A 19526-nucleotide genomic window follows, 5' to 3' on the forward strand; every position below is an offset into this window, starting at 1 on the left:
TTTACATTTAGCTTGTTTTTGTTTTCTCTATTGGGCCTTTTTCATATTTTCCCGATCAAACAGTATTAAATTTCGAACGTATTTACACTACTGATAATTTACAACATAAATTCTGCTTTATTGCGTTATTTACAAACACGAGTAGTATGACACCAGTTTAATCAATTTAGTTTAACTGCATGTTGGTCTTCTTTTATCTTTTATTCAATCGCGTATCTGCTCAATAATTTCCTCAATGATCATTTTCTGCACCTATTTATATATACAAATCTACATGTTCATGAATTACTCAATTTTCATTCATTGTGTTAATTATTTGCAATCAACTTCACTGATTCTGTCAACATTAGTTTAAATAACAATTATCATTTAATTTATTTGTTGCTATACGTCACCTAAGTTACATGATTTCTCCATAGATGGTCTCCTTCTTTTCATACAAAAACCTCTTGGACTTCATCACATTAGCACCAAACTTTATTCTATACCTCTCACTCTACTACACTTACTTTACAACACAAGTCTTGACACTCCTCTTTCTGACTCCGTCTAATCATTATACAGACTTGTTGCCATCATTTTGGATATTTGTTTCACAGACTCTTTAAACCAGTTTGTGTGAAAAGATGAAGAAAAACGATCATTTCTTCCACTACTGTTTGTCAACAAAGGTATAGATGCAATTAATTTGGCTAACATCCTCCATCACAAAAACGTTACCAACAAAATTCCCCCATATTTCAAAGACAAATCCATACCAATTATTTCATATTCCCATACTTTACCCATCGCATCCAAAATTTTCAATTTTAAAAGGCTATTGCAGAACCTCGAGATTGAGGACTTCAAGGCTAAATTATCTGACTGTTCTTGCAAAACCTCTCCATTCAAATATGGTCCTTCTGGTCACGTCGTTACGGGAGATTTAACCATTATCGAAAACGAATCTCTGCGTAATATCCTTTCGAAAGGTCCCAGGTACCGTGAACCACGCTCCATAAATTGGAATTATAACTTTAAAGTTCGTATAGATGCCGTCGAGGACTACGCAAGTAAATGGATAAAACGAGAACAAGAAGACGTTGATTCTCTGTCAGAGTGGTTAAAGGCAGTGAGGTCTTTAATTTTGAAACGAATGAAAGTTTTAAGTAGGTCATGAGTGCCAAGGCTACATCCGTTTTCAAAGACCCCGATGTAGCAAAAACACTGTCTACTATACATGACAAATATGTTGTCGTACCAGCAGACAAAGCCCAAAACAACATTGTTTTTGTCTGCAAAACGTTTTATATCCAATGTTTATTATCAGAGGTAGACGTAGAATAGAATAGCAGTGATAAGACCTACACTGCTACCACTCTCTTCAAAGAAGAGATGGTGGAAAACCATAAATCTGTGCTATCCTCTTTTGGTTTCCTTACCAAGAACGATGATTGTGATTTACCGTCTATGTACTGGATTCCACAAGAATCCATACAAACAAGTTACATAGATGGATCTGCAAAATGTACCACCAAACCTCTTTCAAAACTTTAACTTCTATACTCACAACTGTCAAATAGGGTCTACAGTCCTACCACAACACTTGTTACTCCCGTAGTGGTATTAATTCAATGTGGATCCTGAAAAATTCGAAAGATCTTTTGGAGACAATCAGTTCAAGACTATTATCTGAATATAAAGCATTAAAACCTATGATTTTTCAACACTGTATTCTTCTATTTCCCATACTCAGTTAAAATCCCGACTTAAAAACATTATACATCGTTGTTTTTTTTTAAAAAAAAGATGGTACACCTAGATACAAATATATAGTTCTTGGTAGAGATTCCTCATACTTTGTAAGAAATAATTCCAAATCATCTTCTAAATATACAGTGGAAGATGTTTACAAAATGCTGGAATTTTTAATCGACAACATATTTATCCAGTGTGGGGGACGTGTTCAACAAGCGGTCGGCATTCCAATGGGCACAAATTGTGCTTCTTTACTTGCTGACCTTTTCCTTCATTCTTATGAGGCTGACTTTATAGCTGATCTGATCAGAAAGAAAGAATATCGTTTGGCTAGATCCTTCAATCTCAGTTTTCGCTATATAGATGACGTATTATCTTTATACAATCCTAATTTCGGGGATTTGATACATCGCATCTACCCAAAAGAACTTGAGATAAAGGATACTACAGACACTGTGAAGTCAGCCTCATATCTTGACCTACACTTAGAAATCAATGGTGAAGGAAAACTATTGACCAAACTTTACGACAAACGTGATGACTTTTCATTCAGATATGTCAACTTTCCTTTCATCTGTGGCAACATCCCTTCGGCTCCTGCATATGGAGTGTTCATATCACAACTCATACGTTACGCCAGAGTTTGCCGAAACTACGCAGACTTTTTGTATCGCGCTAGAACTCTAACAAATAGGCTTCTGGAACAGGGTTATGTTGCTACAAGATTGAAGTCATCACTACAGAAGTTTTATGGTCGTCATCATGAACCCGTGGATCGTTATGGTGTATCCATGAGCACCAAGAAAACTGATTTATTCAACGGGTCATAGTTTTCCTTTCCTCGTTTGTCTACCCCGGACTTGACTTTTTATGAGCAACTCGGCGGGTGTTTCTAGAAAAGCAGAGGATGCTTACCCTACCGGTGCACCTGGTCCATGCTCCCAGTTTTTAGTGGAGTCCGAGTTGCTCATTTACTTTTATTACTTTGTGTGTATGATTTTAGTTACTTTATGTTCTTTGTTGTGCATGTCTGTTTTCCATGTCTGGTCTTTGTCCCTGGATTACATTCATTTGATTACCGCTATAACCTTGGTTCCCTTGATTACTCTTGCACATGTAGATATCTTTCAAATCAATTAAACCTAAGAATACAGACTTTATTGTTGATTCATCAAAGCCTATGTATTTGCAGTTGACAATCAGACAATCATTTGCTAGATCACAGATATATCCGTTGTCTCATCAGTCAAAATGCTGTACACAGGGTTTGTTTGATTTTATTAATAATCTTGCCCCGGATTACTTTGTTAAACATAACACGTGGTCTATTATAATCCATTTTGATGTATACTTGGTCTTGTCATTGATTTCCAAGAGAGCTCAGTGCGTCCCATTTCTCATTAATGTAGTCAAACTGTCAAATTTTGTTTTTCATTTATAATCAATCAATACATTATTTTTAGATGGGCAATAAATATAATTGCTGATTCATTTGCATCATTTTGCTTTTCAAAGGCAAAATTAAATTTAAGTTTGAAATTAAGTTTTTGGTAAACCAAGGAAAGGATGAAAAAAACATTCATTTTGCTCATGAACATGAAAAATGCATGTGTAATGGATGGATTGTACTCTTTTTATTTCACAATTTTCATTTTTACTTCAAGTAATAGTTTTAACAGAACAAAATTGTATATGTTTATTGTATATATTGCAAATTTTCTTTTTAATCCTACCTTGTTCTTGTTCCTCAGCTATCACTGACAATCTTTCATTAGTCACAATGATCTTGTGAAGTTCTGTCAAACTATGACTTTAACACGATTCTTTTCTACTCCTGATACATGGTTTGTGAATCCAAATTTCTGAATTGTTCTTTGCGTTGGCTGTACTTTTAAAAAATGGAACAAAAGTACCCCTCTACGGTGATAACCAACCATTTAAAGTTTTCTTTCCCTTTGTTCATGGATGACAAGATCGACAACTACAAGGCCGCCGTGTTAGCCAATGAAAACAACTCAGTGAGTCGCGATTAAAAACCCGTAAAATGACAGTGCGGAACTAAAAAAGTCCGAATTTTCTGACAAAATGCAGGATATTAAAGCTGGTCGTCAAACCCAGCGTAAATGTCGAATGGAAAACACTGATATGAGTATACCGTGTTGCCTTTGTTCTGTCTATGCCTCCTACCGACTTTAGCATGTACGCTACTCTAGTATTTATAAATTGTTAAATAGTTGGTGTGTTTCAATTAATTTTTACACCGGTTATTTACGCAAGTACATCAAACGAATGAATTATCATCGTATTGACCATTCAAATTACTTTTATCACATAGACAAAATGTATAGAAAAGCGATAATTTCTTTTTTGTCAAAAGGAAATAGTAGGAGGTCTCGAAACCTTTTATCATACCAATGAAGACATCATAGTCATCAAAAACGTCATAATACAAGCGTAATGGATTTAATGGTTAGAGATATACTATCAAGCGTTCCAGGTACACTTTTAAGCAGTTGTATGTGTCGCCACGACAGTGTTTCTTTACAGACAATAATTTTGAATTTTTTGATAAAGAACCTTTAAATTAAGCAATTATCTCAATTGAAAATAAATCAATGTACGTTATTATATGAGACGAGACATTTCTGTGTAAGTACATTTGTAGATGGATCTCTATATTTATCTTGTTCATTTATAGGTTGTAAATGGAACTCTATACTTATTGACAAAATAGCAGACAAACAAAAAGAAAACTATTACAATAATAAATACTATTTTCGTATTGTTGCACTTTGTTTGCGTTTATATATTGTTGCGTATATTATATAGATGAATTTGACATTACTTAAACGTCAAAAGCTTTACGTTCGCAAATGTTGCCATTAAATTTAAGTTGTCAATATCTATATTCTATCATATTCTATCAGATAAAGCTGTTAAATTAATACTTCATGCAAATATCAATTGAGCAATTCTATTATATCAAACCAAGTAACAATCCTCCCAGATGGCACCTAGACTTTTGTCATTTTATCCTTTGTTTATTCATGTACTTCTCTCATTATTAAAATGTAATTTACATAGTATAAGCTATCTCGAATTTTAAGGCTTAACTATCAAAGTATGAAATCGATAATTCTGTAGTATTCAATGAAATTTTATTTGCTTTTTATTTGCAGCAATGGAACGAATGTTACATATTAAAATAACAATAATAACATTCACAAGGTTTTTCTTATGAATAAAGCAATACATTTTCAAGTTATCTTTTCAAACATGTATGTTTTTTCAAACAAGAAAAAACGAGATGATAGGTCTTTGACTGAAAATGATAATAAGTCTTTAACTGAAAATGTTGTATATGGTATGAAACATACACATCGCGTTCTGCTGACATGTTTTTCCAATTGTTGACAGATAAATTATAGTTGTCGATTCCAATCTTTTTCTCTCCATATATTTGTTCTAATTATTCCTTTATTGAACACAATGTTATAACGTTCGGCAGGTCTACATCTCCTCAGAGCAGTAGTAATAATTTCAGGAATCGATTTGAGTGACAGGTATATGTTTTCGATCGATCAGCGAATCAGACCTCGCGTTAAATCAAAGATATTTTCATTGTAGGAATACAACTGGGGATAAAGAGCTGCTTTTGGATAATTTGCGTTTAATTGAAGGAATGCTTGACTGATTGCTGTGTAAACAAGACAGGTAAGATTGTGATATAGTGCAAGCTATTGTGAATTTCATTTCATCTGTTTGTCTGTTAGCAATTCATTTTAAATATTTGTGACTTTTTTGTTTGTTAGATTTAAAAAAAACGCACAGTTCTTAATCAAACACCACAAAATAAATCACGTAGTTCTACGTTTAGGATACACATAAAGGTAAGTTAGTATTGCAATAATCAAATTCAATTTTCATAGTCTCAGAATTTCTGCATTGCATTGTATAACCACATTATAATTTATCGAATTGGACATAATCAAAATATGAATATACATATTTTCACGCATTCCATTAACAAATTGTTTGCGTTTGTAGTTTTTTCAATTTCACCTTTTGCATTTTATTAAAATATCAATGAATTCTATACGATAATGACAAATTATTGATTTTTGGGAAAAAAAACCTTTACCTTTAAGACTTTTAATGATGTGAAAAATACAAGTTAAACTATTTGTCAAGTATGATAGAATTATTGCATGGCTATTGGTCAATTGTTGTCCTAGCAGATATCATTCTGACACGCTCGTGCAATTTGATTTCTGCTAGGGTCAATATTCACCAATATTCATGCAATAATACTTTTATTATGTAGTCATGTTTTCAGTTGTCTTTGAGTATTATTTTTAGCTGAGGTGTGATTTTTACACTGTTCTAATATTGCAATAGGTCCAATGTAATGATATTAGCCCTAGAACAAAACGAATTTGCAGTTTTCCTTCGGCAGCGTTACTTCTCAATATATATTTCGTTTTATTCTTTTCAATAACCTTTGTTCCACCCATTTCTGTAAACAATCACACTAGTTTCCTATAAATTCCTCAATGAAGTATACTCACTTGAAGGCTGGACCATTGAAAGAATATTGCAATAAATTAAATGTACTGTTCTCGCCAAAATAAGTGGATAATTCAAGTTCGTCAAAGATCGATACCTGCAATTGCGAAGTCCTTATTTGTACAGTTTACGGTAGTTTTGTTTTCTATAAAACCTTCACTTTGCTTTTGTCAACTATTTACTTGACCTCGGTTTGTTTTTCCACTAAGTATTCGACCGACATGTACTTCTTTGCTAAAAACAAATAGGCGATGTCCTATGTTCCGCCATTTTATTTTGTTTACAGGTTGTAAATTGTGCAACATGAAATTAGACATTTGGAACGTCTCCGTATTTTTCCTGCAATAGATATAATAAAGCAAGACACGGAGTTAGATATCAGCGAATATTGCACGTTTAATTACTAATTAGTTAGGCAAACATATATTACTATACAATAATATGAGATAATGATAATGAAAATATTACATATCGCGACAGATGCAGATTAGGAAAACTTTGACTACAGTCATTGTTCTTGATTCTCCATGAGCACCTTAGTACGTAATTGTATACGTCCTTTCATTTTGCAATAAAATATTAACATATGAAAAATATTATTTCTTGGATTCCTCAACGCAAAATTTATAAACAATTCAATCCTAAAATCGTTCTTCAAAGCAATTGGTTGACTTGTATGTAATTTGATCGACGTACGATTACGGTTAGAGATTGGTTAGAAAAAAAATATCTGCTTCGAAGCCTTATATTTCTAAACCTCATTCCAGAATTAAGTCAAAGAAGAATATTGTCACGAAACAGGTGCTTTTAAGATATTTGTGCCTTTATATACACATTAAATTGTTAATTAATAGTCTTTGTAAGAATCATGCAAATTCTGTAATATGTGATACATCCCCAAAAAGCTACACATTTTTTTTTTATAATTAAGTTGCTTATTCATTTCAATCTGTCTGTTCTTAGGAGGTAATCCACATTGACAATCCAACAGTTTCTATTGTATTTTAGTCTCATTTACATATTTATCTCCCTTAATTTTGAATTATACAGTACATTCTTTATAATTTCTGTCTTCCAAGAACAAAGGTTATATGAAAAGCCACATGTTAATTTTTGTTTATTATCACATTTTTCTAAAATATCAAAAATGAAAATATGTTAGTTTTCCAATTATTAATCCCATTTTATATTATTCTAATTTGGAGTAAAATTTCTGCCTGAATCTGCTAACGTGATGTACAACCTCAACGGTAGATAATGTGCGTCATATAAGGAAATAGTCGAACAAAATGTGTTTTTTTTTTACAAGATTGTAAATATTGTGTGTTTATTATTAATAAATAGTGAAATCAATTACAACCATAGAGAACTCTTGTTGATTGATTGATTGATTGTTGGGGTTTAATGTTTAACCATTTACCTGTAGGTTGTGTTAAAAAGAGTAATCAAGGGAACCAAGGCGGTAATCAAAAGAATGTAATCCAGGGACAAAGACCAGACATGGAAAACAGACATACACAACAAAGAACATAAAGCAACTAAAATCATACATCCAAAATAACAATAGATATGTTTTTAAAACGCTTACCCTACCGGTGCACCTGGTCTATGCTCCCAATTTTTAGTGGAGTCCGAGTTGCTCATTTACTTTTGTTACTTTGTATGTATGATTTTAGTTACTTTATGTTCTTTGTATGTATGATTTTAGTTACTTTATGTTCTTTGAAAGATCATCTCAGCTGAATTTGCATCAAATTTCAGTAAATATCTTTTATCTTTATCAAAATCAAATCTCTCGTAATTTTAGCATAATTGTGATATAATGAGCAATTTCAGCTTCAGTTTAACATCTTTGACAAACGCAATGGGGCTGTTAATGCAAGTGTTTTAATAGATTCACTAAGTGATTTTATGTAACCTAATGGAATTACAGCATATATTGCATTTCAGAACTCCATTGTGTTCAGTTCAGCATTATAATGGTGATTAATAAATGCAATTCTAAACAACCAAACGAAAAATTGAAGCACTGAACACATAAAGTAGGTTTCTCTTCAAAATTGATAAAATTATAGTTCGACACATTGTAATGAATACAGGTAAATGAAATCTACCAAGAGTCTACTAAAACTGCCGCTCAAATATTTTAGTACATTTCATTTTCATTTAAATTAGAAAATTATAGAACATGCATTTTTTATAAAGTTGTTTCTATCTATAGTTCATTTCAATTCATAAAGTGCTGTAAAACAAAACCAAATTTGATCTGATGTATTTGATATTCATAAAGATTAAGATCTGTTTATTGCAACAATTTTATTGAAAGTCGTTTTCAGAGAGGATTTTTATATTTTTTTATATTTTTGTTTAAACATAAACATACATTAAGTACCATAGTATTTTGTAGAAATTTATCAATATCAGACAGGTCTTGTATAACACATTTTGACCTAAATTAAAATCAAATGTAGGTATCATTCACACTAGAAATAATAAAATTTCCAAATTGCAGAACTTTCTTATTCAGTGCTGACGGAAGTGCGGGCGTTTGTCTGTGCTGGTCGAATGAGAACGGAATAATGATAATCCAACAGTTTCATCACGAAAATATGATTTCCATGTTACATTATCGCAACCATTTTCGAAGATAGGGGATAAATTGACTTAATGACAGAATTATTGTTCACGTAATGGATATGTGAGTAGGGAATATTACGTTGTAAGAATTGTGTAAGTAATGGAAATATGAATAGAAAATATTGCGTTGATGGAAGACCAAGATGATAACACATAATCCACTTTAATTTGATTTAGATTTATTGTGATAATGTTAGATATAGCGGTATAGATTGTTAACATCAATTACACTTCTATGTGAATCACGAGAATTACATAATTTGCCATAAATCATTTTTAAGTGTAATGTATTTAAAACTGCATCATTTATAGACTAAGATGAATTTACAGAGTGAGGGATACTTTTCTATTTCATTAAGGAACTTAACTGCATTTGAGACACTTTCAGATTTTTCGTTATAAATAAAAAAGTTACCACCAACATCGTTAAAGCTAATTAGGTACATTGTAAAAGGAACATAATTCGTATGTACAATTTTTAATGAAAATATATAAATTAATTTTAATCTTCTTTTGTAAAAATACAAGTAATACGCAATAGCGATGAAACAACAACAACTAAAAAAAAGCTACGAGTACTATACTCGGCGTCACATAAATAACATACTGTTAAAATTTGAATAAAATTATTTCTACGACTTTATTGACACCAACCGTCGTTTAAATTGTCTTAAATGACTTGCTCATTCGTTTAGCCAAACAGCTTCTCAAAAACAAGTCGCTTATTAGCTTATTAGCTGAAATCATGCATAACAAATGATTACGTGAAAATCCCATACTAATATCCGCCATGTTGGTTTTTACGGGACGATTTGTTTACAAACGAAGTTCGTAAGTTCCCGTCGAACTCCGGTGACAATCGTCTGCTTGATCAACTTCTCGGTATTGTACGTTGTTCGCGTAAAATAAATCCGAGATATCCGAAATAGCGCCGAAGTGCATTCTGGGTTCTTCGGTTTTTGGACAAACCATTTAAACGTAAACAACATCTCCTAGCAAACCGATCACTGTAAACATGGCCGACTTTTTACAATGTAAATATTGGCACCTAGAATTAAAATCTGACGGGAATTTAACGATTCAATGTTTAGGGAGAAGCCGTTTGGCTAAACGAATGAGCAAGTCATTTAAGACAATTTAAACGAGGTAGGTGTCAATAAAGTCGTAGAAAATATTTTTATTCAAATTTTAACAGTATGTTATTTATGTGACGCCGAGTATAGTGTTCTTGTCTATTACCGATTTTAAAGGCTAGAAACCACTAATTCCACTTCCCATAGGTTTCTATGCTAATTTCACAATATTCAATGAAGGATTTTTGTAGTGTATTCCTCTCATAGCAAAATTTACAAGATCTTCAAGTAGTTTAAAGCTATTCCAAGACACTTTTCATTTTGCCATGGCCTCAGCTTAAGGCTAGAAGCCACTAATTCCACTTCCCATAGGCTTCTATGCTAATTTCACAATATTCAATGGCTTCTCTGGACTTTACCTTAACTTTAACCTGCAGAGGACTATATATCAGCATGATTCTACATATGTCAGCTCACAATCCTCAGAATGGCATGTGGGGTTAGCAGACTTGCAGTGCAGTACTGGTCACCGGAAGTGAAGTGTCTATAAATAGCATGGGAAATCCCAGTGTTTTCACAAGATAGGGGTATATTTAGAAATCATTATGGAGATTAGGTGTCACATCACAAGAAGCAAAATGCACCTATAAAATGTACAGAAATGTTTTTCCTTTCAGAAACTGTTTAAATTTTTTAAATAAGATGAGAACTTTTTTCACAGCACTATGAGGAACAGGGGTAATTTCTGTGTAGAACTATTTTTGCGTACGTTCCAAATGTTCATTGGTTGAATTGGTGGTCTGTACCCTAAAACAATGCGATTCTCGCTCGAGTAGCCGTCTTGTTTCATTACAAGGTTACTAGGGATTTCTGTGTGATAGACGTTACCTCTGTACACATCAACTATAACGATGTTGAACAACGCTTTGTGTTTCCTACCAAAATATGGATGTTCTAGATCCTGTCTTTCAGACCTTTCCTCAATGGCAGCTGATATTTCCTTCTCTTTCCTATAATGTCACGCATGCCCTGCACAACTCGATGAATATTTATGTAAACACGAAAGGACATATCGAACGCCAGGTTAATTTATCGATTCGTATGTTGACAAGGCTCTTTATGAGTTTTAGTCTTTGCTTTGGACTTTGGTTGTCTCCCATGACACTTCTATGACAGTTGGTTTATTCATTTCACTTACAAAGTGTTTGATATATTACCCCATAAAAATTCCCATCAAAATAACAAATAGCTGATTTGTGATTTTAAAGACTACCATTTACGGGGCACATGATTCTTAAGATTGATCTGATCTGTTTTCAGGTTTTCTTCATTGGCATTTAATTGATGGTACAAATGAAGATTGACATATTCCTGAAAATTTTCAATAATATAGATGCTAAGAAATAACATTAATAATAATTTTTGTGCAAATTTCGCGTTACTTCAAGCTGCTATTGTTGTTAACTACTTACTAAGGCCATAGGATGGTAAACGTCAACATATATTGCTTTGCCACTCAACTCGTGATATAAAACTGTGTATTTATAACAGTGTCCATTTATTGAAAAAGAGCAATAAGTCCTTGACAGAATAACATTAAAAAATCTTTAATTTTTGTAATTGAATTCGGTCAACGATAAAACATAAAAGAATGAAACATTCTATACTTAATAAGAAAAAGATTTGAAATTCAACAGTAATTTTTCCTAGTATCGAGAAAACAAAGTCAATGCTCTGTGATTTCCTGTAATGAAGATAACGCTACATTTGTTTATACATCTTAGTAGACTTCTGTGTCTACGAGTATGTTTCATATAAAAATGTTTGTATACGCCATACATAAAATCCAAAAGCTACCTTACATAAAAATGTATTGTTTTTGTTTGTTTGTCTTTTTCAAATGCATCATATGATTCGAACATTAGGGGTTCTTAGGTTGGCCTTTACAAAAAATTCCATTCCCCTCAACTAGGCAGGTTTCTTGTTTTATGATATGACATTTGATGTTTCTAAATTATCCATCTATATTGATGCTTCAGTAGACATTGTTCCTAAGATGCTTCGAATGCAAAACATTATGAAATATTCTACAAAACTATTGATATTATATTAATGACATGCAACAGTTTTTAATCTTATTAATTTCTTGCATAACAATAAAAATCAAACTATCGTGATAAAGGTTTTCTTAATCTTTTCTTTGCTTATCATTTTGTATTAAAGTCATTTTTCCTTATCAACGTTTCTTCAGGTTTCAAAGTATATTTTCAAACACATTAAAAACCGACATGAGCTAACTTTGAAGCTAAATAAAGCATATAAATATATTAAAACATAACGTTCATTGTCGTTTTTTATTGAATACCATTTTTAATTTTGTTGGTTTGAATTTATTTTGTAGAATCAACAAATATGGATGAATTAAACAGCACAGTAGTTGGTATCAACAAAACAATTTATAATACAACATATCTGCCTAGCTTAGTGCTTGGAAACTTTTTATTTATTTATTTTTTGCCAGTTATAATATTTGTAGGCATATTCGGGAATGTTCTATCATTATCGGTGTTTCTAGACAAAGAGTTACGAAATATCTCCAGCAGTGTGTACATTATGTCTGTGTTAATCACAGACACAGGGACATTAGTAACATTGATTATCGTATGGCTTGAAGCTCTAAGTATCAACCCTTGGTATCTGCCCGGTATGTGTCAATCATTCGTCTACATAGGCTACATATTTGCTTTCCTGACAGAATGGTATGTTGTTTGTATCACAGTAGAAAACTACGTCACTTTGCGTCATCCGACCAAGATCAAAACTCTGTGTACAGTACGACGTGCAGTCATTGTTACCCTGTCGTTAGCTGTATTTGCTTTTTCAACTTACTGCGTTTTTCTTTTTCTCACCCATTCTAATGATGGAATGTGCCATCATTTCAGTGACGATTCAAGTAAGAACATATTTTACATCTTTTTCTACATCGACCAGGTTGTTACTTTGTTACTTCCAACTATAGTTTTATTTGTCTTGCTGGCAATTATTATTTTACAAGTTCTAAAATCCATCAAATCAAAAAGACGAATGAGTCAGAAATCCAACAAGAAGAAGTCGAGTATTCCACAAGTTCGTGTTGCTAAAATGTTGTTTGTATTATCCACAAGTTCTTTTCTACAGTCTACACCAGATCACGTGCTTAAGTTTTGTCAAACATTTGGACAGTTTAATATTGAATCAGAATCAGAACAGATAGCTGCTCTGATTTTAGCCTTCTTAGCTTATACAAGGTTTTCTTCAAAATTTTTCATTTTAGTTGGATTCAGTAAAAATTTTCGAAATAAAATTCTGAAGAAATGTCATTATAGTAAACCTAACTACGAAATGGTAGAGCACACAGAAATATCAACAATGAATCACGTATCAACGAATACATCTCCTTCAACCGAATAGTCGAAGTAGATTTACTTGGATACGCCTCTTGCGACCTAATGTTATTAGTACAAAGACGAAAAAGGCGATTTGAAGTTCATTACAATAGAGAGACGTATAGTTTACGAGTGAGCTGTTATAAAAAGTAGACATAATGCATATACAATAAATCAAGGATAAAATCGTAATACAAATAGTAGTACACATTAGAAAGAAAAGCTGCATATTATTGTTTTATTCAAATCTGCAGATATGTACAAAAAATCAATGAAAATATACATTGTGCCTTTTGTTAAACTAAAGTGTCTTTAGGTCGTGACTAAATGTGACGTGTATACTCCTGAGATATGTAGAAAATTGAAACAGAATTAAAGTTATATATCAGTGAAAGGAAAATGGCGTTTCGCACCAACGATGATGCTGTATTTATATTCACTTGTTTCATCTGATAATATGGAAAATGTTGTAATGTTTGTAGATATATAGATTGCATTAAAAGAATACAATTTTATTTGCCTGTTATCCTCGAGTATATGAATATTGAATGCTTGATGCTCCTTAAATATCGTATCGATATTACTTTCTGACAATTCAACACCGCTGTTTTTCGTCGAACGCAAGAATGTAAATCATAGCATTGTCACATTTTAAATATTTATTTCTGTTTCTATGTTTGAAATATATATATCAGATTTTGATACGCAAGGCAAGTATTATAAGAATTTGTGATGTATTGACTTCATACAGAATAACATGAAATTAGGAACACTACAGAAACACAGAAGTTTGCGTTAGATTTTGGTGTCCATGTTGAAATATGTTTTAACATCATCTGAAATCAGTTTCTAACTCGATTAAACATTACCCAGCTGTTATTTACTTTGTAGCAAATTACAAAATAAAAATCCTTAGTCGACTCCAAAGTGCCGACGTTCATCATACAATTCAGGGTGGTTCGGTGAATCGCTATTTTATTTAGATTGTGGGGTTTTAACTGCAGAAATTTGCTAGTGTCGTATCGCTTTTTGTTCGCGATTTTTCACATTTTGCATTTTCATGACATTTTTATCATATTTAATGTTATTTACAGGATGCTTTACAATATAATGACATACAATTAAAAAACAATAAAATGAAATGGCGCAACCAACAGCAAAGCCTGCATTACAAGAATCAAGAAATCTGAAAGGTATATAAACGGTTTCTATTAATATCGCAACTTAAATCTCTTCGAAAAATACATCAAATTTACATAAATTTAGAATATCACGGAGAAAAAATGTGATGTATTAAAAAAATCAAAACAAAGTAAAGCAAAAACAGACATAAAACAATGATACAAATAATCTTACTAGGTATTTAAATTTTCCGGGAACTCCCTACATCGTACTCGTAGCCGTACTAGCGCTTGTAATAGAGACGTTTTTTCTTCAGGGTCATCTCAATTGATAATTCATGCATGGCTTGCAAACTTCAAAACCAAATTTTGATCGATAAAATGTGTTACTTTTAAATCCTTATAATACCTAATTTCTTCTTAATGTTAATCAGACATGTATTGTTTTGGGCAACAGATTTCGATTTGTTTTATTAATTCAGGAAAGCCCATTGTTTCACCTTGAAGTGTTTTTAAAAATTCCCCTTGAAATTTATTTTATCTTCGTTTATTAGAGAGAGTAATCAAGGGAATCAAGGTTATAGTGGTAATCAAAAGAATGTAATCCAGGGACAAAGACCAGACATGGAAAACAGACACACACAACAAAGAACATAAAGTAACTAAAATCATACATACAAAATAACAAAAGTAAATGAGCAACTCGGACTCCACTAAAAACTGGGAGCATGGACCAGGTGCACCGGTAGGGTAAGCGTCCTCTGCTTTTCTAGAAACACCCGCCGAGTTGCTCACAAAAAGTAAAGTCCGGGGTAGACAAACGAGGAAAGGTAAACTATGACCCGTTGAATAAATCAGTTTTCTTGGTGCTGATGGATACATCATAACGATCCACGAATTCATGATGACGACCATAAAACTTCTGAAGTGATGACTTCAATCTTGTAGCAACATAACCCTGTTCCAGAAGCCTATTTGTTATACTTCTAGCGCGATACAAAAAGTCTGCGTAGTTTCGGCAAGCTCTGGCATAACGTATGAGTTGTGATATGAACACTCCATACGCAAGAGCCGAAGGGATGTTGCCACAGATGAAAAGAAAGTTGACAATGCGGAATGAAAAGTCATCACGTTTGTCGTAAAGTTTGGTCAATAGTTTTCCTTTACCATCGATTTCTAAGTGTAGGTCAAGATATGAGGCTGACTTCACAGTGTCTGTAGTGTCCTTTATCTCAAGTTCTAGTGGGTAGATGCGATGCATCAAATCCCTGAAATTAGGATTGTTTAAAGATAATACTTCATCTATATAGCGGAAACTAAGATTTGGGTAAAAGGGGTGACGCAAAATATATCTATTTGTACACAATTACACTGTCTAGGGAGCGAGAAAAAATGTTTATTTCGTGTAAAATTATTGCAAAAATGAATAAAAAATAGTCTGGAATCCACCGGTTTTCAACATCACATGATTCAAGCGATCAAATCTAGAAAAAAAATACAATCAATTTAAGGTACGAGTTCATACGGGGTGGACACCTCCAATAAGAGTAAGGAAGAGTTTTGTTTTCACAAATTCTCGTAGTACTTTGAATCACTCTGTCTTTAGGTCAATATACCCCCTAACCCGAAATAATGTTTCTACCGCATTTTTAAACTAATTTTATAAATATGATAGACAGCTTTGAACTGCAGACCGTTATATTCATACGCCAGCCTTTCTGTCTGAGATGTATTTATAAATTATGGACTTTGTCCTCTGTCAATTTAATCTGAACAGGTCAATATATTAGGTATTGACTGCATGAAAGTCCTTAATTTATATATTATATGTGTAGAGAATGTTTTTAGGATATGGGCATGAGTGTTGTAATTTTCTGCCACGACTTTCTGACAGTAATTACTGAACGGAACGATTTATATCCGAATCTAAAATTAGTAATATAGCGTCAATATACACAAAAATTGAAACAAAACGTCAATATAATTTACAATAAAAACAAGGTTTTATGTACATGGAATATCCTTTGATATAATAATGATCATAATAAGCAATGAAAGACTGTTACACCATATGTAATATTGTGGTATATCGATTTAAATGCTTTTTAATCACTACTGGTATATTCACGCCGCAATGGAAGATAGAAGTTTGGCGCTGTAAAACCTAGATTTAACCAACCATTTCGTTGAAATGCCTGTACCAAGTCAAGACCATTGCGGTACCAGTTATTCCGATGGTGTTATATCTATTTTGTCAGATTTAATTTGGACTTGACTTCATTATGAATCAGATTAGTGTTCGGTAATTTTGTTACCCTTGCTTCACACAATAGCTCAAAATTGTTGTCACTAATTTCACACAATGTTTCTTTTTAAATTGAGTGATAGTTTTGAGATCCCTTCAAATTTTGGAACTTCATTGAAACAAAGACGGGGTCATTCTTTTATTCGGACTGACCCCTCACCCTTTCCCCCTAACAAAATCAGCAATGATCATTAAGAGCCTTATGAAGGAAGTTACAGTATATCTCTTTAACAGTTTAGAATACCTTGTCGCAAGAGGAATAATCACTTTTCTGCGTTAGTATTTTATGATTTATAATGTGGTTTTGGCATTTTTTCCTACATGCATAAAAGTGGATGACGATGGAAAGAAAGGGCTCATTCTAGCACATTCTGTTGTGGTACATAATTCGAAACAATGGCGATCTTTACTGGGAGAGAGGGGATATTTTCTCAATATTTTCAGCAAAACAATATTCTTTTTTAAGGTCACCGGAGAGACATAAAATGCTATGTCAGATTACACAACGCAACTTAAAAATGTAGTGGTACACATTGATTATCACCACGTGACTTCGCTCGTACCCATCCACCAATTTTGTTTATCTTTGTTTGATACAAGTGTAAGATAGCGTATGATGGAATTCAGTGGCCCATTCCTGTTATTTGTGAAAAGATTTATGTATAAGTTCAGTTGCGAACACTTCCTGAATCGGTGAAGATTTCGGAAACTGGAATGATTGCCTCTCACAGTTTTGCTACAGACCGAACTTCGTAAGACATTTAATTTTGTCAAAAAGTTATCGCCACAAAAACTTTATTATTCAGGACACAGACATTTCAACACAGTACACACTAATGTCATCGTTGACAAAAACGGGGGGAAATTAACATATTTAGTCTGAATTTCTGGGATATCAATTCGATCCTCATTAATTTGGACTGATAACCTAAATAAATGTTTAAGTGCCAAATATGGTTTTTTTACAGAATGCAGTACTTTTAACAGATAAGACGTATCCCAACGCTGATTGTAGAGAAAAACTATTGACCAAACTTTACGACAAACGTGATGACATTTCATTTTCAATCAGAATTGTCAATTTTCCGTTCATTTGTGGTAACATCCCTTCAGCACCTGCGTATGGAGTGTCCATATAACAACTCATACGTTATGATAGAGCTTGCCGGAACTACTAGAATTCTAACAAATACGCCTCTGGAACAGGATTATGTTGCTACAAGATTGAAGTGATCACTACATAAATGTGATGGCCGTCATCATGACCTCGTGGATTGTTATGGTGTATCCATCTGCGCCATGAAAACTGATTTGTTCAACGTGTCATCGTTTTCCTTTCCTCTTTCGTCTATACCGGACTTGACTTTTTATTAGCAACTCGGCAGGTGTTTATAGAAAAGCAGAGGACGCTTACCCTACCGGTGCACCTGGTCCATGCTCCCAGTTTTTAGTGGAGTCCGAGTTTGCTTTTGTTACTTTGTATATATTATTTCAGTTAATTCATGTTCTTTGTTGTGTATGTCTGTTTTCCATGTCTGGTCTTTTGTCCCTGGATCACATTCATTTGATTACCGCTATTTCATAGATGCAAGTTCATTTGGTCTATCAATAAATACAGAAATTTAAATTCCTATATATTAACATCTTTTAAGTCTACAAAAATCATCTTTCAGGCCATCCCTGTATTGATTTGTACCTGTAGAAATATAAAAAAAAATAACAATGTACGAATGAGAGTATGATCGTTTCCGATAGACAATATTTCTCTTTAGCTTCGTGCATTATTATTTTTAGTCTGATCAGTGGACAAGTATTTGATGATATCATAACCTCACCCAATTATTCTAATGGAAGCATAATCATAATCGAAATTATGTAGTTTATAGATCAGATTGGTTTTTAATATGGACATAATAAAGTATAATGGAAAATGTAAATTCTTGTAAAAGGGTAAAACTCCGAATAATCACTGTTAACTACTCATGTTTCACATCATAATGACGTTCAATCATATCACAATGTTGTTTATGTGTTTGTCGCATCCTTTTACGGTGATCAAAAGCTACCTGTGTAAGGGTCATTGATTTTTTTTTATATTTGTTAAACAATTATGTTTTTAATTGCAATTTTTGTAATTCTCATAATTTCTACAAAAATTGAATGATATCATCGATATAGTGAATTTTATATTACCTAAAAAACCAAACCGCAACACGAGGAAAATACAACAAAGTTTTTTTAAGTACAGCTCTGCCTAAAAAATCTACATGTTATGATAATTAATTCATGTATTTCTAAATCCCAAATAAAAATGTTTTACTGTTATAAGAAACTATTTATGCAATTGGCATCGCTTTAGTCTTAAAGAAAAAATGTTTACTTGTTATATACTCTCACTTTGACGAGACTTTAAGGGCAAGGATTTCAGTAATTGTTGCATCTTAGAAATAATGCAACTTAATTACCTCCGGTACGTAAACCTAGAGAGAATGGAAGAAAAAGTGATAACAAATTCCTGAAAAAATCAAAAACAATTGAAAGCTATTATGATATTAAACACAAAGCATCGATCCAAAGAACTGTCAAATTTGCGATGCAAATTTTCGGAGTTCTTTCCGCGGAACTCGATATATATACAAAGAGACGACTCTATTCGCTTCGC

General features: G+C 32.7%; 1 protein-coding gene across 3 annotated transcripts; it reads left to right on the top strand.

The window, feature by feature from the left end:
• The first annotated feature begins 5258 nt into the window (after nt 1-5258).
• On the top strand, nt 5259-13953 carry LOC148624807 (uncharacterized). Of its 3 annotated transcripts, none has more exons than XM_088567719.1 (3): nt 5259-5451; nt 8816-9033; nt 12415-13953. In XM_088567719.1, exon 3 carries the CDS (start codon nt 12426-12428, stop codon nt 13461-13463), a length of 1038 nt encoding a protein of 345 aa, XP_088423845.1. In that variant the 5' UTR covers nt 5259-5451; nt 8816-9033; nt 12415-12425; the 3' UTR covers nt 13464-13953. The 3 variants fall into 3 exon arrangements, with proteins under 3 accessions (XP_088423845.1, XP_088423846.1, XP_088423844.1); XM_088567720.1 differs by having other exon boundaries at nt 8831-9033; XM_088567718.1 differs by lacking the exon at nt 8816-9033 and having other exon boundaries at nt 5260-5451.
• The last annotated feature ends 5573 nt before the right edge of the window (nt 13954-19526 follow it).

The sequence above is a fragment of the Perna viridis genome, chromosome 2, assembly GCF_037379345.1.
Source record: "Perna viridis isolate PV_CMFRI_1.1 ecotype Kerala chromosome 2, ASM3737934v1, whole genome shotgun sequence".
In the NCBI taxonomy this organism is placed as follows: Eukaryota; Metazoa; Mollusca; class Bivalvia; order Mytilida; family Mytilidae; genus Perna; species Perna viridis.